Genomic DNA, 26,974 nt, shown 5'->3' with positions numbered 1-26,974 from the left:
TGGTTGCAAGTTCAAACCCCTGAGTTGACATGGTACAAATCTGTCGTTCTGCCCCTGAAAAGGCAGTTAACCCACTGTTCCTAGGCCATCATTGAAAATAAGAATTTGTTCTTAACTGACTTGCCTAGTTAAATAAAGGTACAATAAAAAAGCAAAGCACCCCCACACCATCACACCTCCTCCTCCATGCTTCACTGCAGGAACCACGAGGAGATCGTTCATTCACCTACTCGGCGTCTCACAAACACATGGAGGTTAGAACAAAAAAGCTCAAATTCAGATTCATCAGACCAAAAGGACAGAATTCTACCTGTCTAATGTTCATTGCTCATGTTTCTTGGCCAAAGCAAGTCTCTTCTTATTGGTGTCATTTGGTAGTGGTTTCTTTGCAGCAGGGATGTGTTACTTGAACTCTGTGAAGCATTTACAGTAGCTTGCGAAAGAATACAACCTGGAATTTCTTTTTTTTGGGGGGGGGGGGGGTTGTATCATTTGATTTACACAACATGCCTACCACTTTGAAGAGCAAACAAGAAATAAGACAAAAAAACTGAACTATTCACCCCCCCAATGTCAATACTTTGTAGAGCCACCTTTTGCAGCAATTACAGCTGCAAGTCTCTTGGGGTATGTATCTGTAAGCTTGGTATATCTAGCCACTGGGATTTTTGGCCATTCTTCAGGGCAAAACTGCTCCAGCTCCTTCAAGTTATATGGGTTCTGCTGGTGTACAACAATCTTTAAGTCATACCACAGATTCTCAATTGGATTGAGGTCTGGGCTTTGACTAGGCCATTCCAAGACATTTAAATGTTTCCCCTAAAACCACTTGAGTGTTGCTTTAGCAGTCTGCTTAGGGTCATTGTCCTGCTGGAAGGTGAAACTCCGTCCCAGTCTCAAATCTCTGGAACACTGAAAACGGTTTCCCACAAGAATTTCCCTGTATATAGAGCTATCCATCATTCCTTCAATTCTGACCATTTTCCCAGTCCCTGCCGATGGAAAACATCCCCACAGCATGATGCTGCCACCACCATGCTTCACTGTGGCATGATGTTCTCGGGGTGATGAGAGGTGTTGGGTCTGCGCCAGACGTAGCGTTTTCCTTGATGGCCAAAAAGCTACATTTTAAGTCTCATCTGACCAGAGTACCTTCTTCCATATGTTTGGGCAGAATCCCACATGCCTTTTGGCGAACACCTAACGTGTTTGCTTATTTTTTTTCTTTAAGCAATGGCTTTTTTTCTGGTCACTCTTCTGTACTGCCCAGCTCTGTGCAATGTACGGCTTAAAGTGGTCCCATGGACAGTTACTCCAATCTCCGCTGTGGAGCTTTGCAGCTCGTTCAGGGTTATCTTTGGTCTCTTTGTGTTGCCCTCCTTGCCTAGTCCGTGAGTTTTGGTGGACGGCCCTCTCTTGGCAGGTATGTTGTGCTGCCATATTCTTTCCATTTTTAAATAATGGATTTAATGGTGCTCCATGGTATTTTCAAAGTTTCTGATGTTTTTTTATAACCCATCCCTGATCTGTACTTCTCCACAACTTTGTCCCTGACCTGTTTGGGGAGCTCCTTGGTCTTCATGGTGCCACTTGCTTGGTGATGCCCCTTGCTTAGTGGTGTTGCAGACTCTGGAGTCTTTCAGAACAGGTGTATATATACTGAGATCATGTGACAGATCATTGCACACACATTGCACACTGATTAATAACATTTGCCCTTGGCTGTAGCATAGCATATTCAACTGATTAGTTATGTTTTACATCATATTCGCTAAATCCTTAATACACACAGTAGGAACTTCAAAGGGAACATTTTACTTCACATGTGCTTTATTCACTGTGTGAGAACTATTTGCATACACTGAGTCAGACAACTTGTGATGTCTAATTTCTGATGGCTTTTTCCTTTTAGCATGTGAACAGTATGAGTGTTCGGCGCCACTGTTCTGGCCTTTTGGTCGTCCAGCCGTGAGAAGCCGTTTTGTACCAGCCTTGTTGGAACGACGGGCAACAGCTGTAGGCTATCAGGGAATCATAGGGCCTGGTCGTCTGTCAGCTCTTTGGAGTGCTGCTGTGCTGTTATATTTGGATTGTTCAACTGCACTCAATATGAATGACAATACCGTATACCATTATTTGAAAACAACAATGGAAAACGATGACCCAAACAGAATACAAGTGCCAGTCTAAATCATTTTACTGTATTCATTCATGAAGTGTGGATGTACTGAACATTGATGTTTAAGCTTCATACCTTTTACTGGTGAGCTTGGATCCCCAAGTTGTTGATTGGAATGAGCTGTAGCTAATAGTTAGAATCATACTGGTGAATGATATGACAAATCTATTTTAGTGGTTGTATTATGTCTGTGAAACAGTGTAAGTATTTGTTGAGTACAGGCATGTTACCTGTGTCTGACTTACCTCTTGGCTGACCTTTGTCCCTCAGGGGTTGCAGGAACTCCAGGGAAATGTTAGCTACAACAGGTATTCAAAGTATATACAATGAACACAGATGCATGTGTTTATGTACATTAACAGTACATTCATTTCATGTTGGGTTTTATAATGTTTTGTTTGCACTGTATTACCTCCTGGTGTTATTTTAAAGAGCCCACATCTCTGGTGTTGTGGGAAGGAAGTTGCTGGAGAAGCATCCAAAGTTCTGCAACCTGGTGCTTCCAGGTGTTGCTGCATTTGAGGTTGTACTCTCTCCCTCTCTAGTGCTGACACCATGGAAGGTCCACTCTGCACTCCATAATCTATCCTAAAGTCTTTCTGATACAATCTGTGACGAAAACATGCTGAAAATGTCAAATAAACTTTGTCTCAAAAAATATATTCTACAGAAAAGTATATTTTTTAAATTTTATTTTGGCTCTGTAGTCTCCCAAAATGTGCTATCTTACACTGCATATGATATGAAAATGCACTGTTATAGCCATTTTCTTAAACACAGATAATACACTGCTCAAACAAATAAAGGGAACACTTAAACAACACAATGTAACTCCAAGTCAATCACACTTCTGTGAAATCAAGCTGTCCACTTAGGAAGCAACACTGATTGTCAATAAATTTCACATGCTGTTGTGCAAATGGAATAAACAACAGGTGGAAATTATAGGCAATTAGCAAGACACCCCCAATAAAGGAGTGGTTCTGCAGGTTGGGACCACAGACCACTTCTCAGTTCCTATGCTTCCTGGCTGATGTTTTGGTCACTTTTGAATGCTGGCGGTGCTTTCACTCTAGTGGTAGCATGAGACGGAGTCTACAACCCACACAAGTGGCTCAGGTAGTGCAGCTCATCCAGGATGGCACATCAATGCGAGCTGTGGCAAGAAGGTTTGCTGTGACTGTCAGCGTAGTGTCCAGAGCATGGAGGCGCTACCAGGAGACAGGTCAGTACATCAGAAGACGTGTAAGGAGGTCAACAACCCAGCAGCAGGACCGCTACCTCCGCCTTTGTGCAAGGAGGAGCAGGAGGAGCACTGCCAGAGCCATGCAAAATGACCTCCAGCAGGCCACAAATGTGCATGTGTCTGCTCAAACGGTCAGAAACAGACTCCATGAGGGTGGTATGAGGGCCCGACGTCCATGGGTGGGGGTTGTGCTTACAGCCCAACACCGTGCAGGACGTTTTTCATTTGCCAGAGAACACCAAGATTGGCAAATTCACCACTGGCGCCCTGTGCTCTTCACGGATAAAAGCAGGTTCACACTGAGCATGTGACAGACGTGACAGTCTGGAGACGCCGTGGAGAACGTTCTGCTGCCTGCAACATCCTCCAGCATGACCGGTTTGGCGGTGGGTCAGTCATGGTGTGGGGTGGCATTTCTTTGGGGGGCCGCACAGCCCTCCATGTGCTCGCCAGAGGTAGCCTAACTGCCATTAGGTACCGAGATGAGATCCTCAGACCCCTTGTGAGACCATATGCTGGTGCGGTTGGCCCTGGGTTCCTCCTAATGCAAGACAATGCTAGACCTCATGTGGCTGGAGTGTGTCAGCAGATCCTGCAAGAGGAAGGCATTGATGTCATCATGTCTCACTCCATCCACCAACGCCACGTTGCACCACAGACTGTCCAGGAGTTGGCTGATGCTTTCGTCCAGGTCTGGGAGGAGATCCCTCAGGAGACCATTCACCACCTCATCAGGAGCATGCCCAGGCATTGTAGGGAGGTCATACAGGCACGTGGAGGCCACACACACTACTGAGCCTCATTTTGACTTGTTTTAGGGACATTACATCAAAGTTGAATCAGCCTGTAGTGTGGTTTTCCACTTTAATTTTGAGTGTGACTCCAAATCCAGACCTCCATGGGTTGATAAATTTGATTTCCATTGATAATTTATGTGTGATTTTGTTGTTAGCACATTCAACTATGTAAAGAAAAAAGTATTTAATAAGAATATTTCATTCATTCAGATCTAGGATGTGTTATTTTAGTGTTCCCTTTATTTTTTTGAGCAGTGTATATGAGATGTATGTGGGTGAGACCAATCAGAGTACAGAGTACATCTGAATTACCTTAAATATGTTTAAGAAAGAGAGAAGATGTTGGGTATAAGACATATGTACCGGTAACGGAACTTTTCATCTGCAGATCACTTTTTAGCACATCCAAAGCTGATGAAAGGGAGTGCCCAATCTCAAATCGCCTTTACAAGGTCTCTGTGGCTTTGGCCTCAACATCCCAGTGTTTAAGTGCATCAGCCACAAAGAGATTGTAGTTGTGGACATTGGATACACACACCATGGCTGGATACATAGGAAGATGTGGGTCCTTGCTCCTAGAACAAACATTTGATTGTGTTCAGCGAAATCAAAGTTAGAGAATGAATAACCACAATGGGCAGGCTTGTATATGTAAATAAACCAGTCACACACCTGTTCAGCCTCCCCTTTCCGGTGACACAGCGTATCAGAGTGATACTTATTTTGGGGGGCCAGCAAGTGTTTTTTGATGTTCCCTTGTTGGGGGGGATCTACTATAAATCTTGTGACGGCATCTGTAATCAGCCTAAACAGAAGGTGTATTGTATTAATTATCTGAATGTCTGCATGCCTTACATTTGCTCTATCCCACTGATAAAATCTCATTTTACAAACTTCAATCATTACCTTGAGAATAATTGTATGTCCTTTCCTGGGTGTTGTTATGCTGACCCTCCATGGTACTCCAGTGTCTCTAGTCTTTAGAAGCCACTCTTGTAACTCTTCAACAGAATTCACGCCTAGGCATAGGCTTAATTCAAAAGTTGAGCGTTCTCTATGGATAGGTCTCTCCACAAGTGAACAAATATGATATTTGTAACCGGGGTGGTAGCCAACTCTAAATAGGAATAGAAATGATAAATATATATAGTAAATATATAGATAAAGAAATGATTTGCTAATAGGTCATTGAGAAATTATGAATAATAAGCATATGCTTTTACCTGATAGACAACTAATGATAATATAACCACTTTAAATTTTGAGCTAGTAATGTTAAGTAGCCATGGTTAGCTTCGCTGACCTTCAATTGAGGGAATTCAGCAGAGTTCTCTGACCCGTTGAAACTCTGAAGTAAATATATGGGCAAATGTTACCAAACATGATAATAATAGGTCTGCATTACAGTAGGCAGCTAATTGTTAAATGACGCTTTCCATCCTTACTTTAGAAGGTCACTGTCATTCAGGGGTGTGTAGTAATCCCATGAGGTTGTTTTCTAAACACTTAAAAGACACACCCTCGCCTTATGCCCTTGGGGGAATCTCCGTTGCCATCTTGCAGGATGGTCCAAATGATTAGCCAAGCAAGGGAAGTTTGCAATGCAAGCCCCTCAGCCCTTGTTGCGAGTGTACAATTATGTTCACTCAAGGGCCTGAAACTCCCCATAATTCAATTCGCGACGATTGTACATCCGCTAAGAAAAGTCTTCGAAAACTTAAAAACAACATCAATGGAGAAGTCAACATACAAATATTGTGAGTAAAAACGAATGCAAATAAGTTAGACATTTTACTACTACGTAAAAAGTAAATATGTTTTTGCTTGGTTATCTTTTGGAAATGGTAGAAATAAAGCTTTTTCCTTCTTCAGACGTTCCAGCTAGGCCAATCATAATTGAATGCAGCACATATAAAGCACCCACTAGCCACCGGTGGCTGAAAAAACAATAATCGTGGGATGAACGAGTGACAAATTTCCGGCCAAGTGTGGTCCATTTAAAAATCATTCCTTCCTCCCTCGCCCCTTGCCCTGCAAGTGTATACTTGTCAGACGTCATCAGAAGTGTCCACTTAATTTGAGGGCTGTGGGGATAGGGTGCGTATTTTAAGTGTTTGGACCTCAGGATAGTCTCTCAAGCAACAGGCTGTGAGGCAACAGCTGTCGCGAGCCCTGTGACGGGCCAACAGCTGTCGCGAGCCCTGTGAAGAGCCAACAGCTGTGGCGAGCCCTGTGACGAGCCAACAGCTGTCGCGAGCCCTGTGACGAGCCAACAGCTGTCGCGAGCCCTGTGACGGGCCAACAGCTGTCGCGAGCCCTGTGACGGGCCAACAGCTGTCGCGAGCCCTGTGACGAGCCAACAGCTGTCGCGAGCCCTGTGACGAGCCAACAGCTGTCGCGAGCCCTGTGACGAGCCAACAGCTGTCGCGAGCCCTGTGACGGGCCAACAGCTGTCGCGAGCCCTGTGACGAGCCAACAGCTGTGGCGAGCCCTGTGACGAGCAAACAGCTGTCGCGAGCCCTGTGACGAGCAAACAGCTGTTGCGAGCCCTGTGACGAGCCAACAGCTGTCGCGAGCCCTGTGACGAGCAAACAGCTGTCAAATGCTAGCCAATGGAAGCATAGTAGAACGCCCCTCTGAATAACGGGGCGTGGTTTTGGCTGAACTGCATTTGGGAAAAGAAAGACGCAGAAGTACCGAAGATTTCAGGGAGGAGGAGGAGGAAAGCAGTCCCGTGAGGAGTAGGAACAGTGCATTTACAGTACTGAAAAGGACACATAACTTCCAACATCTGATTCAGTATAAGCAGGCCCAGCTCTGAGGAGAACTATCCGTCAGGCAAAGAGGTGATGTTGGCGTTGGTTCTGTGACACCATTGGAAGGGCGACACCAGTGGGAGAAGTGTGGGGGATGATTAACAGAATGAGTGGGGTCAGAAGGGAGTGTGATTATCCCGTGTTGATGAGTGGGGAGGATGTGGCAGTAACAGATGAGAAGGCAGAGATGATGGCCAAAGCGTTTGTCCAAGTGCATAGCTCTGTAAATTTGTCACAGGGGCAGAGGGAGAGAGAGAGAACAAGAGAGGAACATCCTGGATTGCTGGATAGGAGGGAGGATGTAAATTATGCATTGAATGCACCATTTACCATGGCAGAGGTGAAAAGGGCAATAGGTAAGGCTGGGTTAACTTCATCTGGGAAAGATGAGGTGTGCTATGTTATGAGGGCCCATCTTAGTGATGAGGCACTGGATAATGTATTGGTGTTGTACAATAGAGTGTGGGAGGGGAAGCTACCAGGCAGCTGGAAGAAGGCAGTAGTGGTACAAATCCGGGAAGCCAGGAAAGGACCCAACGAAGCCAACAAGCTAACGGCCAATGGCTTTAACATCACATGTATGTAAGATTATGGAGTGTATGATAACGGAGAGGCTAACTTCCTTCCTGGAGAGCAGGAGGTTAGTATCGCCACATCACAGCGGATTCAGGAAGGGTAGGGGAACAATGGACCCAGTGCTCTGCTTAGAAGCGGAGAACAGAAAGGCTCAGGTGAACAAGGAGACTGTTGAAGCTCCATGTTTTGATGTGGAGAAGACCTATGATATGATGTGGAAGGAGGGGTTGTTAATCAAGCTTGATATTATGGTGGTTGGAGGAAGAACGGACAACTGGATAAAGGATTTCCTGTTTGGAAGGTCTATCCAGGTGAGGAAGTCTCTTTCAGGTAGCTCCATGGTGGATAATGGTACACCACAGGGGAGCGTGATTAGTCATCTGTTGTCCTCAATCATGATTAATGATGTTTACTCTCAGGTACCGACGGATATTGGGAGGTTGTTATTTGTGCTGTCTGACAGGAAAGGAGTGGGGGGCTGGGCGTGCCTCATTGAAGACCATATATGTTGCATTGATCAGATCTGTAATAGACTACGGAAGTATAGCGTATTGTTGTACGGGCTGCCGAACCATGGAAAGGCTAGATGTCATACAGTGGAGGGGAACGAGGCAGTTGATATACTGGCTAAACAAGCACTAAGTAGTGGGGATGTTGATGTGCTAGTTTCAATGAGCAAGGCAGAGGCAAAAAGCATGATATGGAGAGTGACGTTGGAGAAATGGCAGGAGCAGTGGAATAGAGATACTTCGGGCAGGTATTTATTTCAAGTACAGAGGAAAGTTGGGGAGGGGAGAATGGCAGGAAGGGACAGAAGACTGGAGGCTATATTTACACGATTAAGTGTGGGACACAGACAGTTGAATAAGACCTTACATGTGATAGGAAAGCATCCAACAGGAAAATGTGAGTATTGCCAGGAAACAGAGACCGTGGAGCATGTATTGATACAGTGTGGTCATTATTGGAGGGAAAGAGAGAGGATGAGATCTAGTATGAGGGAGAAGGGGATACAGGAAATTAGTTTAAAGAGTATATTGAGAAGAACGTCATTAGATATAGTCCCGAATATTTTGTTAGTTTTTTTAAGCAACGGGGCTGGCAGGTAGGATTAGGTTTCTCGCTTTCTCTGGGCTACACTCCAGTACAGTAGGTGGCGGTAATGCACGATAACGTTGGATGCCACCCGCCGATAAACCCCACCGAAGAAGACGCGGACATCGCAGTGTTACCAATTTAGCGACTTTGTCGCTATATTTAGCGAGTATTCAGACCCCTTTAGCGACACATTTTCAAAACAGTGACAAGCAACAAATCTAGCGACTTTTTCTGGTGTTATTGGAGACACTGACGTGAAAGCACGTATCGTTCTTAACTCTTCTCAACGAGCAGCGGGTGCTGCCTTGGGCCCCACCCCCCGTCTCAAAGCGCTGACTGCCCCCACCCCCCGTCTCAAAGCGCTGACTGCCAATGAATCGCGCATGCGGGAAGCTGCCGCTGGCTGATCCCGCCCTGGTTTACATTTTAAAAAACTAACCTGAATTAGGGCCAGACTAGTTACCATAATTTTCTCACGTTGCCATTGACAGTTTTTTTCTATTGTCTCTTTTTGGTCCATTTAGATTTTTAATGTAGAATGTATACAACAACAAAAATATGGTTAAAAATGTTCATGTTTTACTGTGACTTGTTGTAGGTTCCTAAGTGGACTATACGGTTAAAAACCAAACCAAATAAGAAAACTAAACTAAAAAACTAAGTAACTCTGCCGGAGTGTCTCTTTTGGGTCACTTTTCCCGGTCCCAATCACTAAAAGACTTTGAAGTCACAAATTGGAGAAGGGTTGGAATTGTGACATAAAAAAAAAAACAAGAATCAACAGAAGAAAGTTCATTTGTAGTTCTAAACATATTTATGATGTTTTTTACTCACTTTTTGTCTCTCCCACGAGGTTATTCCTCTCTCCTACAGCGTCCATCACAATATAACTACTTTCCTTAATGAGGAGTTGGCAACACTGCGTGACAGTGCAGGCTAGCTGAGTAACACAAGTTGATAGCCAATAAAATAATCGAACCAAATAATCGGTTCAATGACATATATCTGGTGTATTAGAAGCAAGTATTGGTACAATGGTTTTCTTTCAAATGTGTATTTATTAAGACGATGATTGACCATGAGGATTTCCATTTTTCCATTCACTATCCTGTTTTCCGCTAACAATGTATGCTCTACCACCGTCGGCCTTGAACTTCCGTGGCTTCCATGACCATTTTGCCCGTTAAGCCTGTTCTCTTTCAAATCTATGACTCGTGGTCAATCTCTGTTATTGAAATTTAGAAGATTTTCAGTCTATAGGCTTATCTCTCAATTTAATTTATTGGCCAATGTAAACAATTTGTTCAAATGCAATTTCATACAGTAACATTATTTAGCACCTTAGACATTTGGCCTAACACATTTATAACACATTCATTAACATTCATCCACTTAACCAATGAGAGCTCAGGACCCTATTCAATAAAATGACAGTGACATGTCAAAACATCATTCTTCAATCACCGGGTTGGTCTGTCGGACGTTAATAAAAAATAAAAAAAATAAAATGTTGACCCTCAGCTCCACGGGTTGGTAATATGTAACACGGGCCCAATGTCAGGTGTGATGTCATAGCTGGGACACAAAGGTCATGGCTGGACTCAGGTCTTCAGTGAGTTCCTCTGGTAGCGAGGAGACTGTTGACGTTATACTAAGAGTCAGCTCCAATATCCTGCAGGGACACACATTCCAAAAGAGTAGACTATGATTGTAACCGTAAAGTTATCACATTAAACCAATGAATACTAACTAGGTTTGGAGTTAGGTTGGGATTAGGTTAGTCTGATAGTGAAACATGGGGCATTCACTGCACTGCAAAGAAAGTGTGATAATTGAATGCGGTCCATAATTTAAAGCAGTAGCTCCTGCTCTCACCAGCTGATGTAGTGTGCTGGGAGCTGAGGCTCCTGCCTGGAACCCTCCTCTGTCAGCAAAGATGTCTTCATCTGTCTGAAGTTGGCCTCAATTTCTTTCTTCAGGACCGACAGTGGCTGGATACCTCGGAATGAGCTGAGCACTTGCTACAACACATGAAGGTAAGATAAAGTTTGTAAATCACTGTGAAACCGTGAATGTGCAATGGGGGAAATTATTATTGCACCGTCGAGTTTGACCTATGAATATAATAAACATAGAGAGCAGACTAATCGGCTACCAATAGAATAGAGTATACAAAATAGAAATGAGTAGACCACTTACATATATAACTGACAGCTGGTGTGCGATGTATTTGTGGCTCCCGAGATGTTTTACATCCTCCTCTAGCTGCTGACTAAGTACTAGTAGCTGATTGAGCCTCCCGATGTGTGAGAAGTATTCTGCAACAGAGACACAATCTTAGGTATAAGCGGTTATAAAGGTGAAGTGTCTGTTTATAAACTGCTTATAATCATTGCATAATACACTGAACAAAACACTTTTTTTTACTGAGTTATAAACTCAGCAAAAAAAGAAACATCCTCTCATTGTCAACTGCATTTATTTTCAGCAAACTTAACATGTGTAAATATTTTTATGAACAGAAGATTCAACAACAGACATACACTGAACAAGTTCCACAGACTAACAGAAATGGAATATTGTGTCCCTGGACAAAGGGAGGGCCAAAATCAAAAGTAATAGTCAGTATCTTGTGTGGCCACCAGCTGCATTAAGTAATGCAGTGCATCTCCTCCTCGTGGACTGCACCAGATTTGCCAGTTCTTCCTGTGAGATGTTACCCTACTCTTCCACCAAGGCACCTGCAAGTTCCAGGACATTTCTGGGGGGAATGGCCCGAGCCCTCACTCTCCGATCCAACAGGTCCCAGACGTGCTCAATGGGATTGAGATCCGGGCTCTTCGCTGGCCATGGTTCATATAAGGAAATAAGTCAATTGAAATAAATGCATTAGGCCCAAATCTATGGATTTCACATGACTGGTAATACATATATGCATATGTTGGTCACAGATACCTTTAAAAAAAAAAAAAAAAAAGTAGGGGAGTGGTTCAGAAAACCAGTCAGTACCTGGTATGACCACCATTTGCCTCATGCAGCGAGACATCCCGTGACATGCAGCATGACATCTCCTTTGCATAGAGTTGATCAGGCTGTTGATTGTGGTCGGTGGAATGTTGTCCCACTCTTCTTCAATGCCTGTGTGAAGTTGCTGGATATTGTCGGGAAATCGAACAGAGCATCCCAAACATGCTCAATGGGTGACATGTCTGTTGAGTATGCAGGCAATGGAAGAACCGGGACATTTTGAATGAATGGCACAACAATGGGCCTCAGGATCTCGTCACGGTATCTCTGTGCATTCAAATTTCCATCAATAAATTGCAATTGTGTCCGTTGCTTATCCCTGCCCATACCATAACCCCACCGCCACCATGTGGCACTCTGTTCACAACGCTGACATCAGCAAACTGTTCACCCACACGCCATGTGCCCAGTACAGTTGAAACCAGGTTTAATCTGTGAAGCGCACACTGCCAGGGGCCATCAAAGGTGAGCATTTGCCCACTGAAGTCGTTTACGATGCCAAACTGTAGTCAGGTCAAGACCCTAGTGAGGACATCTAGCACGCAGATGAGCTTCCCTGAGACGGTTCCTGACAGTTTGTGCAAAACTTCTTCAGTTGTGCAAACCCAAAGTTTCATCAGCTGCCCGGGAGGTGAAGAAGCCGGATGTGGAGGTCCTGGGATGGCGATTACACGTGGTCTGCGGTTGTGAGGCCGTTTGGACGTACTGCCAAATTCTGTAAAAGGATGTTGGAGGCGTCTGATGGACATGCCTGCAATTAGCATGCCAATTGCACGCTCCCTTAAAACTTGAGACATCTGTGGCTTAGTGTTGTGTGACAAAACTGCACATTTTAGAGTGGCCTTTTATGGTCTTGTGTAATGATCATGCTGTTTAATCAGCTTCATGATATGTCATACCTGTCAGGTGGATGGATGATCTTTGATAAAATAACGTTTTATGTGCGTATGGAACATTTCTGGGATCTTTTATTTCAGCTCATGAAACCAACACTTACATATTGCGTTCATATTTTTGTTCAGTGTAGATATGTGTCAAGAGTGGGTAATTCTAGTTCTGAAGGGCAGGTTTTTGTTCGAGACCAGTTTTTACACACCTGGTTCAAATAACTGTAGTTTAAATTCAAGACCATGATTTACTTTATTTTTACTTAACCTTTATTTAACAAAAAAACAAACACATGATAGGTTGAATCAGGTGTCAGTGCTTGGTCTCCCTAACCCCCAACTGGTACAAAAATTATTGCTGAGTGGACTATCCTGTTTAAATAAAGATGAAGTGAACTGACCTCTTAAACCCTAACTCAATACCATCAATAGGGGTGTCTCCACTGGGCTGCTCTAACCCCTGATCTTACCATCCATTGGGGGTTTCTCCAGCATGTCTACTGGGCTGCTCTAACCCCTGATCTTACCATCCATTGGGGGTTTCTCCAGCATGTCTACTGGACTGCTCTAACCCCTGATCTTACCATCCATGGGGGTTTCTCCAGCATGTCTACTGGGCTGCTCTAACCACTGATCTTACCATCCATTGGGGGTTTCTCCAGCATGTCTACTGGGCTGCCCTGGATGAGGAACACTTCCACGCGAGGGTACATGGTCGACAGACCCACCATGTCAAGATAGTCCTGAAAAAAAACCCACATCTTTCACAATTCTGACAAATCACATGAATAGGAAAAATGTAACATCCCCTTAAAAATACTTGAGAATATATTTGGCATAGGAGCTCAACTGATGATTTAAATACATCTTAGGGGTTCAAGCAGCAAAGCTGGGTGAAACCCTGTTGAATTTGTTGGCGTTCATTATTCAGGTTCTCTACAGATTTTGTGAAAAAACTTAATGTGAGATTAGAAGGCTGAGGAGGATATAACCTTGCATGATGGTAAAGGGCAAGGGCCACAGCCTCTAATGCAATGCCATGCCAATTGGCCACATGGTGGCGCTATAACAAGTGATTGAAAATGCTAACTTTGAAAGCTTACCCCCCTCACCCTGTGTGACCTAGAATGCAAGTCAGCAAATAAGTTACTCTCCTCACAAAAAAACACATTTGCCTCAAGGAACCATAGTGTCCGCCATTTTGAATTTTGTGAAAAACACAACGCTACTCTGGCACCAAATGACCAATTGTCATGAAACTTGATATTTAGCATCTATGAACCAAGGTCTCTCAATGCAATATTTTCCAGGCTAATATCTCAAACATGGCCACTATGGACCAATAAATATTCAAGTGGGTGTGATTTAACACAAATGCATGTAAATCATGCATGGTTATTCATATAACTTGATGTACATGTTAAACACTGTAAAGACTAAACATATGCAAGCGCAGGCAGATCGACCATATTGTGGTACTATAATGGGCACACATTTATCTCTAGATCTGTTTGACCCACAGTCCTGAAATTTGGCCCACATGCAGTGGTGTAGTGCCATTTCTTTAGGTACAGGAGAGCATTTATTTTTTTGTTACATCATTATTTCTCAATCAAAGTTTGTACAGACAGATGTAGTCTACTGAATATTTGTATAGAATGTGCATAAAATGCATCCTACAATTTCAATGTCTGTCTATGCCCACATATTTCATTTCAGGAAAATGTTATATTTTTGATACCCTCAAACACCAAGTTAGCAATAGCTAATTTCTAAAATAGGAATTCATCACTGACAATCATGAATGACAATTCTTCACATTTTACCGGTGAAATGTCCAAACTGTGTCTGCATGCCAATCATTTGGTCTTCATGGGAATATGCATTTAAATATTAAATTACTGTTTCGTGAGCGAATTAGAGCAGATGGTGTTAACAAACTATTAGCCTTTGTTGTATTTTGATTCAATCAAAGCATATATCCTGCCAAGTGGCGTGCGCTGTTGAGTTTTGGCCGCATGCAAAAAGCAATGTGACTATTTAGCTTCAGCTCTTAAAATCTCACAAGAAATGAGGTGTTGTTAGTGTAACGTTATAGGCCTAACTATGCTATGATATTAGATTTGGTTCTGTTATGTAAAATAATCATTCATCAATCCAACTGTTCAGCTTCAGAAATTATTTTCCCAAAATATTTTTACCAGCTCCATGTACTATCAAATCAAAAAAAGTTGCACTCCGGCAGCACTACATCCCTGATGCTCAGGGATGTGAGTCTAGCTAACCTGTATAGTATGGTACTGTTTGGCCGCATGCGGGCGCTGTTGGACAGGAAAAGGAAAATTCATAGAAGCTTATTGGCTTATAGCGGCCATATTAATTGAGCTAGAGGCTTGCCGATCGGTCTAGCGGTTCTGGAGACGTTTAAAGTCAACAACATCAAAAGCATATTGCACGACCTGTTTGATTTTGAGTTCTGATATTTGGCAAGCATGGTAAGTAGTACAGAAATAGCTAATCCTAAGGTGATGTGTCCAATTTGTCCAGATGGTTGCACTGTATGGCCATAGCTTGAACCCTGCCCTTGCCCAAAACGTGTGTAAATATTGGACTATAAATTGTGCCTTCCTGTCATATTCTTATGCTAAAATGTTCATTCTATTCTACTGAGACGTTTACTTCATGTTTGTATTCTTATATTTAATTATTTATTATTGTGGTAGCATTGTTGAGAAGGAACCTGCAAGTAAGTATTTCGTTGGACTGTGTATCCCTTACCTACAACTAATAAAACTTGAAACTTGCTGCATGCAGCTATATTTACGGTTGAAAGTTGAAATACACCTCAGCCAAATACATTTAAAACGCAGTTTTTCACAATTCCTGAGATTTAATCCTAGTAAAAATCCCTGTTTTAGGTCAGTTAGGATCACCACTTTATTTGAAGAATGTGAAATGTCAGAATAATAGTAGAGAATTATTTATTTCAGCTTTTATTTCTTTCATCTCATTCCCAGTGGGTCAGAAATTGACATACACTCAATTAGTAGTTGGTAGCATTGCCTTTAAATTGTTTAACTTGGATCAAAAGTTTTCGGGTAGCCTTCCACAATCTTCCCACAATTCCTCCTGACAGAGCTGGTGTAACTGAGTTAGGTTTGTAGGCCTCCTTGCTCGCACATGCTTTTCTGTTCTACCCACAATGTTTCTATGGGATTGAGGTCAGGGCGCTGTGATAGCCACTCCAATACCTTGACTTTGTTGTCCTAAGCCATTTTGCCACAACTTTGGAAGTATGCTTGGGGTCATTGTCCATTTGGAAGATCCATTTGTGACCAAGCTTTAACTTCCTGACTGATGTCTTGATGTTGCTTCAATATATCCACATCATTTTACTTCCTCATGATGCCATCTATTTTGTGAAGTGCACAGTCCCCCCTGCAAAAAAGCACCCCCACAGCATGATGCTGCCACCCCGTGCTTCACGGTTGGGATGGTGTTCTTCGGCTTGCAAGCATCCCCCTTTTTCCTCCAAATGTGACGATGATCATTATGGCCAAACAGTTCTATTTTTGTTTCATCATATCAGAAGACATTTTTCCAAAAAGTACGATCTTTGTCCCCATGTGCAGTTGCAAACCGTAGTCTGGCTTTTTTTATGGTGGTTTTGGAGCAGTGGCTTCTTCCTTGCTGAGCTGCCTTTCAGGTTATGTCGATATAGGACACATTTTACTGTGGATATTTATACTTTTGTATCTGTTTCCTCCAGAATCTTCACAAGGTCCTTTGATGTTGTTCTGGGATTGATTTACACTTCTTGCACCAAAGTACATTCATCTCTACGAGACAGAAAGCGTCTACTTTCTGAGCGGTATGACAGCTGCGTTTTCCCATGGTGTTTATACTTGCATACTATTTTTGTACAGATGAACGTGGTACCTTCAGGCATTTGGAAATTGCTCCCAAGGATGAATCAGACTTGTGGAGGTCTACAATTATTTTTCTGAGGACTTGGCTGATTTTTTAAAGATTTTCCCATGATGTCAAGCAAAGAGGCACTGAGTTTGAAGGTAGGCCTTGAAATACATCCACGGGTACACCTCCAATTGACTCAAATTATGTCAATTAGCCAATCAGAAGCTTCTAAAGCCATGACATAATTTTCTGGAATTTTCCAAGCTGTTTAAAGGCATAGTCAACTCAGTGTATGTAAACTTCTGACCCACTGGAATTGTGAAACAGTGAATTATAAATGAAATTGTCTGTAAACAATTGTTGGAAAAATGACTTGTGTCATGCACAAAGTAGATGTCCTAACCGACTTGCCAAAACTATAGTTTGTTAACAAGAAATGTGTGTAGTGGTTGTAAAAACAAGTTTTAATGACTCCAACCTAAGTATATGTAAACTTCCGACTTCAACTGTATATGTTGTTATAAGTTGATGTGGTACTACCTCCAGGTGTGGCATAGGTTTTGGCAGGTGTTCTAAGCATTGGAGCATCTGATCAATAATCTCTGCTCCTGGGTAAATACAAAATGGACATTAGACACTCAGGGTAGGAATCACAGGTCTGTGGTGCAATAGGCAAGGTGACAAGAGCTGCAGTTAGGGTTTGGCCTACTTCAGGGCATCTGTTCTGTTCTGATTGAGACTCACCTTGCTCCTGGAAAGTGTCCGACTCCTCAGGGCTACAGTCCTGTCTCAGCTGCTCCTGGAACTGTAATACAGGGGAATGGGAGTGAAAATACATTTCAAAAGAGGATGTGCACAAATAGAGTAGGTCTACTAAACATAATTCAGTTTATTTCCAAATACACAATATCAAAATGTCTCAAGTTCTCCATTACAGTACTCTCATACTCAAGTGTCAGTAAGTTCTGGTGAGGAAGGGTATACTCAGATGGGATGCAGGAGTTCTCACCTGGTGTACCTGTGCCCTGATGAGAAGGTCCAGTTGTCCACAGAGATACAGCATCTCCAGCCCCACCTGCCCTGGACTCAGGTGGACAGGCATCAGGGGTCTCTTTACATTCAGCTCAACTGACCACAGGGGTTTCAGCACATAAGGTCCCCCCCCCCAAGAGGGTTGCAACGTTTAGATCAGAACAGATAGCTAGGAATGCAATGTGTAGAATTGAGGAATCCCTATTGTACGCGACAATCTGTGTACAATGCAACATAACTAATTTCAAATCAAAGCAGTACGCCATTGTACGTCGTGTGATAACCAGTTAAATCGCACATGCAATGAATGAACTAAATAATGTGTCAATGATGCTCGACTTACCTTTGAATTTCTCGTGATAAACACACGGCTGACAGAGCGCCTCGGAGAAGCTGACTGCTGCCATATCTCGATTAACGTTATCAACCTATTATCTGACAAACCGACCTTTATCACCCAGGAAAAAAGAACGGTGTGTTAGTGGCCGTGTATCGCTGCGGAAAACATTTGCGCTCATTGCCGATCGGAATTATTTTTGTCTGACAAGGGGTGCGTTCAAGATCACTGAGGTATTTTTGAACGGTTCAAGATAAATTCATCGTTGAGATCCAATCCATGAAAACATTCATCAATGTGAAATAAGGTACATCATGAGAAATATAAACTATCAAAAGCAAGTATGCATTGGAAATACAGCACACACACACACAACTAGAAGAACGCTTGATATAATATACATCAGAACAGTAGATATAGCCTACCATTTCAGATCGAACAGCAGCTTTGAAGTTTTGAACCTACCTCTATTGAAGACCAGTCTGCTTTCTGGATGATGTCATTGTAAATCGATGCTTTCGCAAGGCGAAAGTGGATGTTTATATTTCGTATTATTGTGAATCACCAAAGAGACTGGTCAAAACAGAAATTGACAACTCACGTTTTTGACTGGTTTATTAAATAGTGATCAAAGACAGACAATGGGTCTTCGATTCTTCATTCGGGACTCAAAAGCAGTCATAATAAAATACAGCTGGCTTATAAAGTTTGTCACAGTTTAACAGTATTTCAAAGTGACACATTTCAACTAAAAAGGGACTAGGTCTTGACATCAATCAGGGAAAAAGACATTTAAATAGTTTATTAAGAAAGAATACATCCCCAATACCACAACAGTATTGATATCTTGGATTATATATATAAAAAAAAGAATGTGTAGTCTCACTAGTAAAAGTCTTACTTATCCAACTGGCTTATTATTCTTTTCAATGCTGAAATATACAACAATGTACATATTTAGGTAAACACCCATATTCTTAATTTCTGAATCCTTTGAAAAGAAGTGCATCTGGAGAAAGACAAAAATATGTATTTTTGGCTGCATTTACACACAGCCCAATTATATATTTTTCACAAATTGGTCTTTTGACCAATCAGATCAGCTCTGAAAATTATCAGATGTGATTGGTCAAAAGACCAATTACTGGAAAAGAATATCAGAATTAGGCAGCCTGTGTAAAAGCAGCCTTTGAAGTTCTTTTTATATCGAAAACTTCTCTCTTTCAAGATACGCTCCTTAAATGGAGTCATGTGTTCTATCAAGAATAAACGATCTTCTGCATAATTCTGCTCCCTTTTTTCAACAAACAAAAAAAATCAGTTTTAAGTCAGTTGGCTGAGGCAGAGAGGAGATATGTTGCATTAGGAAATCCAGTGGGCACACTTCGTCTCCAGTTCACCAGACTCCGGAAAGGAACGTATCCCTGCTCGAGAATGGAACCGCATTGAGTTGGGTTCTGGTTCTCGTTCCATCTCTGACCAGGGAGGTGCGGCTGCTACTGGCGACCACCGGGGGGCAGGTTAAGGTTGACCATGAGCTCGTGAACTGAGGCAAAGATAGTGCACTCACCTAAAAGGAGACAAAAACACATCCAATGTTAGTATAATACCATAAAAAAAACTAATGTTTTTCTTGCTTTCCTAACCAATCAAATCTTTCACAGTGCATCTTATTTCCTGTTGATATTCTATTTTTTGTGTATCGATAATCTCACTGACCCTGTCGTGCGGGGTGCAGCTCATTGAATCGCTTGAGGATGTTGGAGACCATGAGCGCTGCAGCCCCAGAGGAGGAGTGTTGTCTCGGGATGTCTGCCTGCTGGGTCAGGCCTGTGGCCATGTCGTATACGATGGGAACAATGATGTTCACCGGCTCCTGGGGCACCGGCAGCCTCTGGGTCAACTGGAGCTGAGGAGAGAACATGGTTCGCTATACTTTACACAACTTCAGTACACTTCACTGGAATTCAATTGTAAAGCATTAAAACAAATATATGGTAACATAAACCCTCTTTTATAAGACTTACAGTACCAGTCAAACATTTGGACACCAACTCATTCAAGGATTTTTATTTACTTTGAATATTTTCTACATTGTAGAATAATAGCGAAGACATCAAAACTATGAAATAACACATGCAATCATGTAACCAAAAGTGTTAAACAAATCAAAATATTTGATGTGAGATTTTTCAAATTGGCCTTGATGACAGCTCTCAACCAGCTTCATGAGGTAGTCACCTGAAATTTCCTAAAATACCAAGTCCATTTTATAACAAGAACAGCTCAAATAAGCAAAGAGAAATGACAGTCCATCATTACTTTAAGACATGAAGGTCAGTCAATGTGGAACATTTCAAGAAGTTTGACGCTACTTCAAGTGCAGCTGCAAAAACCATCAAGTGCTGTGATGAAACTGCCTCTCGTGAGGACCACCACAGAAAAGACCCAGAGTTACCTCCGTTGCAGAGGATAAGTTCATTAGAGTTACCAGTCTCAGAAATTGCAGCCCAAATAAATGCTACAGAGTTCAAGCAACAGACATCAACTGCTCAGAGGAGACTGCGTGAATCAGGCCTTCATGGTCGAATTGCTGCAAAGAAACCACCACTAAAGGACATCAATAAGAAGAAGAGACTTGCTTGGGCCAAGAAACATGTGCACTGGACATTAGACAGGTGGAAATCTATCCTTTGGTCTGAAGAGTTAGGGGTGCTTTGCTGGTGACACGGTCAGTGATTTATTTAGAATTCAAGGCACACTTAACCAGCATGGCTACCACAGCATTCTGCAGCGATACGCCATCCCATCTGGTTTGCGCCAACACACCGTCAGGCTGTGTAAGGGCTATTTGACCAAGGAGAGTGATGAGTGCTGCATCAGATGACCTGGCCTCCACAATCATCCGACCTCAACCCAATTGAGATGTTTTGGGATGAGTTGGCCCGCATAGTGAAGGAAAAGCAGCCAACAAGTGCTCAGCATATGTGGGAATTCCTTCAAGACTGTTGGAAAAGAATGCCAAGCGTGTACAACGCTGTCATCAAGGCAAAGGGTGACTACTTTAACAAATCAAAATATATTTAAGATTTTAGATTCTTTGAACACTTTTTGGTTACCACATGATTCCATATGGGTTATTTCATAGTTTTGATGTGTACACTATTATTCAACAATGTAGAAAATAGTCAAAATAAAGAAAAATCCTTGTATGTGTAGGTGTCCAAACTTTTGACTGGTACTGTATGTAACAACACTTGTCAAAAGGTCAGTACTTACGAAAAAGAGCATCTTGGACTTGAGCACCACCGCAATAGTTCCTGGAGGGGCGATGGGAGGGGCACTGGGGGGGATGGTCAGACAGAACTGGACATTCCACTTCAACTGGGTGGCCTGGTCAGGGAACTGAAGAGGAAAGGATGAAGAGAAGTGAGAGAGACCATCACAACCATAACACATGACTTGTTTCTGCAAACTAAGCATATGTTGCATGTCACTACTTCACAGGAGCGGCATTTGAACATAAAAATAATTATGTTTTTTGGCAGAAATGCCTTCTGTTCATTGTTTAGCTAACTAGCTACCTAGCTAGCTACACATCTAAACAAAGACTCCACTTCGGACGGATTATTACGTGACCCATTAAAAATTAGCCAGGTGTGTCTGTGGGGTGGTTATAGCATTTCCTCCACATGACCCATCAATTTAGACAAGTGTGTCAGTTAATCATCATCTAATAAAGCTACAAATATTTGTATCTGGACACTTTCTGTTTGTGATATTCCTACTATGCAAGTCATCACTTCACTGTACCATTTACACCTTCTGTATCCTGTGCATGTGACAAATACTTTTTAAATTATGTATTTATTTTATTTGATATAGCCTGTGTTTACCACATGACCTCACATGTGAATCCTTAAAGAGATGGGTGGGGCTAAGGGTGTGAACGATGCTGAATGGGTGTAGACAAAGAGCCCTCCAGTTGGTGTACCAAAACATTCAAGGGCCATTTTCTCAAAAGTGGGGTTCCAAGTTTATCAACTTCAAAGCAGAATTACTTTCCCATTGTTCCCCAACTGCAGTGTATGATGTACCATGTTCTAGTTCTGTGTCTCTACTTTTATCCAATGTAAAAAACAATATAAAAATGTTGCTACATAAGATGGAACCGAGGCAGTCGCTCATATATTTGTCTCTCACACACAGGCAAAAACACAGACAAACATATCGCCTGCCCCTCATTCATAACGGACACAGAGTTATGGAGCAGCACCACCCACCCAGTGACAACCACAGCCAGAGGTAAAGGCCTCACCAGTTCGAGCTTCATGATGCGGACACAGTCCCTGAGGATGTTGGTGGGGGCCCCAAGCAGCTTGGTGAAGGCATTCAACGTGTTGTACTTGAACGGAGGGCCGGCCACCTGAAGAGAAGATGAGGGAGGATAAAGGGACAAAGCGAGGGAAAGCGAGAGGAAAAGGACATGAAGAGGGGAGACTTTACTTTTTAGTCAAAGCCTGTCACTACACATGTATATTCTTGCACCTTTTCCAGCTTCAGATTCAAATGACCTGCTATGAGGTCAGTTCACCCAGTGTTAATCAGATCCTATTCTGCCAGAGATATGTTGTATTCCAATGCAACGGCTCACTTAGTTGTGTGTGTTTGTACAGTGCATTTGGAAAGTTTTCAAAACCCTCAACTTTTTCCACATTTTGTTACGTTACAGCCTTATTCTAAAATAGATTAAATAAAAACGTTTCCTCATCCATCTACACACTATACCCCATATTTTCATTTAACGAGGCAAGTCAGTTAAGAACAAATTCTTATTTACAATGACGGCATACCCCGGCCAAACTCGAACCTGGAAGACGCTGGGCCAATTGTGCTCCGCCCTATGGAACTCGCCAATCACAGCCATTTGTGATACAGCCTGGAATCGAACCAGGGTCTGTAGTGGCGCCTCTAGCGCACTATTTTTCTTACTGCTTTCATGTTACATGGGCGGCATGGTAGCCTAGTGGTTAGAGCGTTGGACTCGTAACTGGAAGGTTGCAAGTTCAAACCCCAGAGCTGACAAGGTACAAAACTGTCTTTCTGCCCCTGAACAGGCAGTTAACCCACTTTGAAAATAAGAATGTTCTTAACTGATTTGCCTAGTTAAATAAAGGTAATAAAAAAAGTTGCTATTTAGACTCAGATCTTTTTTTGCCAAATATAATGACCTCTGTTTTATCTTTGTTTAATTGAAGGAAGTTCTGTGACATCCAGTTTCTCTTACACACAAGCACTCATTCCTGTTACTTAATTGTTTTTTATTTAAAGAATAAAGATGAAACCACATTTTTCAATTATGTTTGGTCCATCATTTAAACAATTGTTTGATAAATCACATGATAGATTTTTGATCAAATTGAGGTTGGGGTCTCCCTTAAAAATAAAAAAAGTCACGTATACTCCCTCTGGTCTCTAGGTCACCAGACTGCTGATTATTACGCACACCAGCGCTTACTGACACTAACCTGGACTCCTTCACCTCCTTGATTATGCCACTCCCTTCGGGTTCCTTCCCCAGGCGTTATTGTTTCAGTTTCCTGTCTGTGTTGTTCGTGTTTCTTGTTTTGTATTATGTTTAATTTATTTATTAAATATTCACTCCCTTGCTTCCAGACTCTCAGCACACATCATTAGTGTTAAAAAAAATACATTGCCTACATAAGTTGTGACTTTTGAGCTAGATATATTTTTTGAAAATGTAACCAATAATTTATGGAAAAACAAAAACAAGTTGGCATGCCTTTTAGTTGATATTTAAACAGTTGTAGGACTTTTGGTAACAGGACTGAGAAAAATGCAACCATCTTCCATTTAGAAAACTTGTAAAAATAAAAAAAATAATATACAGTGCCTTGCGAAAGTATTCGGCCCCCTTGAACTTTGCGACCTTTTGCCACATTTCAGGCTTCAAACAAAGATATAAAACTGTATTTTTTTGTGAAGAATCAACAACAAGTGGGACACAATCATGAAGTGGAACGACATTTATTGGATATTTCAAACTTTTTTAACAAATCAAAAACTGAAAAATTGGGCGTGCAAAATTATTCAGCCCCCTTAAGTTAATACTTTGTAGCGCCACCTTTTGCTGCGATTACAGCTGTAAGTCGCTTTGGGGTATGTCTCTATCAGTTTTGCACATCGAGAGACTGAAATTTTTTCCCATTCCTCCTTGCAAAACAGCTCGAGCTCAGTGAGGTTGGATGGAGAGCATTTGTGAACAGCAGTTTTCAGTTCTTTCCACAGATTCTCGATTGGATTCAGGTCTGGACTTTGACTTGGCCATTCTAACACCTGGATATGTTTATTTTTGAATCATTCCATTGTAGATTTTGCTTTATGTTTTGGATCATTGTCTTGTTAGAAGACAAATCTCCATCTTCCCTGTCCCTGCTGAAGAAAAGCAGGCCCAAACCATGATGCTGCCACCACCATGTTTGACAGTGGGGATGGTGTGGTCAGGGTGATGTGTTGCACGCCCAATTTTTCAGTTTTTGATTTGTTAAAAAAGTTTGAAATATCCAATAAATGTCGTTCCACTTCATGATTGTGTCCCACTTGTTGTTGATTCTTCACAAAAAATACAGTTTTATATCTTTATGTTTGAAGCCTGAAATGTGGCAAAAGGTCGCAAAGTTCAAGGGGGCCGAATACTTTCGCAAGGCACTAATATATATATTTTTTTAAATTGCCCGAGATTGACCATTACACATTTTGAATACCGGTAGTTAAACATGTGTGTTATTAGATACAGTGCTGAAAAATACAAATAATTAAGTTTCATTGTGAATAGTTACATGCAAATGGCACCGAGTCGGCGGAATGGTCCACATATAGAAGAAATGTTACATAACTCTCAATATGATGTTCACTATGTTTATTTTATCTTTAGTAGTGAGCAGAGAATTATGGATAATGTGTAAAACATTCACCATCAAGGCCACCATCAGTATATTTCTAATGTATTGACTTTAGAGCTGGAGCAAGGAGATGTGGTATACATGCGTCTCCCCTCAGGCAGGATTCTCTATGATCATTCTAGTAACCACAACATCTTCAGTGGCTTCCTGCTCTTCCCAATGTAAAGTCCACATGGTTCTAACCGATAAATAAGCATAATAAAAAGCCTCACAATTCTCCGTTAAGGGATAGCAGTTCTTACAACAAATACTGAAAGGTGTTACTTCTTACTTCTGACTTGCCTGGTTAAATAAAGGTAAAATAAAAAAAATAAAATGTATACAATCATTTCCATGTAAAAGGACCCATGAGCACCAACGTCACGTTTATAGGAGCATATGAAATGTGGTGTCAAATGAAAGCTAAGTCTATATTTTCACGAAATAGATGTTTTTTCCAGCCATTTTCCATCTTAAAAATCCATGTTTGATTTCTGGGCACAAAGATGGAAAAGGGGTCTTAAACAACATCTACTAGAAAAAGTCTTAAGGTATTAGAAATAATGTTGAAGTAAAGGCCCCTGCCAACTAATATTAACATTTATATTTAGTTTTTTGGAAATAATTCTGCTTTCTGTAAGTTTAAGAAATATAGCCTAGTATATTGTCATTGTTACCAAAAACCCACATATCTTTATAATATTTTCTCATTTCTCTCCCTCATGAGGGAGGAATCTGAAAGTTAACAGAAGTAACAAATAAAGGTAGACCTACCAATTAATTGTTTTTATTGATAACAATTTTGTTTATGAATTATTAAGTGACTAAAACTTGTCACTTTCCCACAATGGGAAATCATGGTAGTCACATACCACAGTTGCAGTAGAGCACAGTACAGCAGAGGTAATATAATATACTTTACTCTAATGGACTATACAATACTCAATATTTTTTTTGAATTTTTTTTTTTTACCGTACTCTACATTTCTGAACTGTACTGTACTCTGCTGTATTTTGATATCCAAACTTGTGAAACATATATTTGATTGGTACAGATTTGGTCCATTCTTGACCAACCAGATTTGGTCTTGTTTGGGGGTGGAGCTACTTAGAATAATATGCAATTGAGGATATTATATTTTCTACCTTTGTGTACCTATTTCAGGATACATCACCATGAAGAGAATGACATTCATAATTATGCATTTATGTATAGTACAGATCAAGGACCATTGTCATTATGTTACCGGGTGTTGATTCACTTCACTTACCTTAGTTCAATAACTAAAATAGATTTTTTTTCCAACTCATGGTGTTATATCATAGCTGACACCCCATTATTTCTGCAGTCATCTTTAAATCTTAATTCGGAGTAGTTTTTCTGATTAGTATATTTTGGAAAACGTAGTCACAAAAAACTGAGGAAGATTTTAGAGTAAATCTCTTACTAAAGTTTGCACTGTTCCTCAACAAAAACATGTTTTAGTAAAAATGTCAATTGTTAAAAGTAGACTTCTGTATATAGGTGTATGGCTTGTTAAATTTTGCAATCAATGATTGTTGTTTGGCATACATTTTAAAGTGAAGTAGTGAGTCTCAACGTCCCTCTTTTACCGTGGAATTGCCCATCAATAATAATACATGGTTTTTATAAAGTAATCTTAAAGGACCCAAAGATGCTAGTCACTAGTCTAAGTCACTAGTCTTACCCGGGTCTCGAAGAACTTCTCCAAGACCTGTAGCTCCTCCTGTGACCAGGGCCCGGCATTCTCGGGGGTGACTTTGAGCTGCAAGGTCTGGTAGGTCTTTGGGTTGAGCGCCACGCGACACTTCAACACCTCTGTCTTGAACATGATCACACCCGGCTCATTAGAGTTCACGATGGACAGCTGAAGAGAGAGAGGGGGAGAGAAAATATGATTATAACAGAAAAAAATAGACAAAAAAACTAAAAGATAAATACAAGGGAGAGTTTAGTTCCATAAAGTAACAATGTTGAACAATCTACAAAGAGGTATGGACTTTTTCAAAAGGTGAAATTATAATGGAGTAGGATATTAGCCTCCATCTACTGAGACTTGGGTTGCATATTTTCCCTGTAT

General features: G+C 41.5%; 2 protein-coding genes across 3 annotated transcripts in view; both read right to left on the bottom strand.

Annotated features, from left to right (window-relative positions):
• Positions 1 to 9,071: 9,071 nt before the first annotated feature.
• si:ch211-218d20.15 (uncharacterized) lies at positions 9,072 to 18,095 on the bottom strand. Of its 2 annotated transcripts, none has more exons than XM_064976202.1 (8): positions 17,917 to 18,095; positions 17,551 to 17,669; positions 17,286 to 17,346; positions 17,082 to 17,143; positions 13,267 to 13,369; positions 10,912 to 11,030; positions 10,588 to 10,733; positions 9,072 to 10,384 (listed from the first exon to the last, which is right to left on the bottom strand). In XM_064976202.1, the coding sequence occupies exons 1-8, from the start codon at positions 17,978 to 17,980 to the stop codon at positions 10,282 to 10,284; spliced, it is 777 nt and encodes a 258-aa protein (XP_064832274.1). In that variant the 5' UTR covers positions 17,981 to 18,095; the 3' UTR covers positions 9,072 to 10,281. The 2 variants fall into 2 exon arrangements, with proteins under 2 accessions (XP_064832274.1, XP_064832272.1); XM_064976200.1 differs by having other exon boundaries at positions 17,082 to 17,149; positions 17,917 to 18,093.
• A 412-nt stretch (positions 18,096 to 18,507) lies between these two features.
• Positions 18,508 to 26,974, bottom strand: part of LOC135547315 (mediator of RNA polymerase II transcription subunit 14-like) — a 30,008-nt gene continuing 21,541 nt past the window's right edge. Inside the window, 5 exon segments of the mRNA XM_064976199.1 lie at positions 18,508 to 19,480; positions 19,630 to 19,819; positions 21,190 to 21,315; positions 22,229 to 22,336; positions 26,582 to 26,761. Of these exon segments, the coding sequence (XP_064832271.1) occupies positions 19,407 to 19,480; positions 19,630 to 19,819; positions 21,190 to 21,315; positions 22,229 to 22,336; positions 26,582 to 26,761 (678 nt within the window). The 3' untranslated portion in view covers positions 18,508 to 19,406.

The sequence above is a fragment of the Oncorhynchus masou genome, chromosome 10 (genome assembly GCF_036934945.1).
Source record: "Oncorhynchus masou masou isolate Uvic2021 chromosome 10, UVic_Omas_1.1, whole genome shotgun sequence".
NCBI classification, from domain to species: Eukaryota; Metazoa; Chordata; class Actinopteri; order Salmoniformes; family Salmonidae; genus Oncorhynchus; species Oncorhynchus masou.
This window is presented reverse-complemented; position numbering and strand designations above follow the sequence as displayed.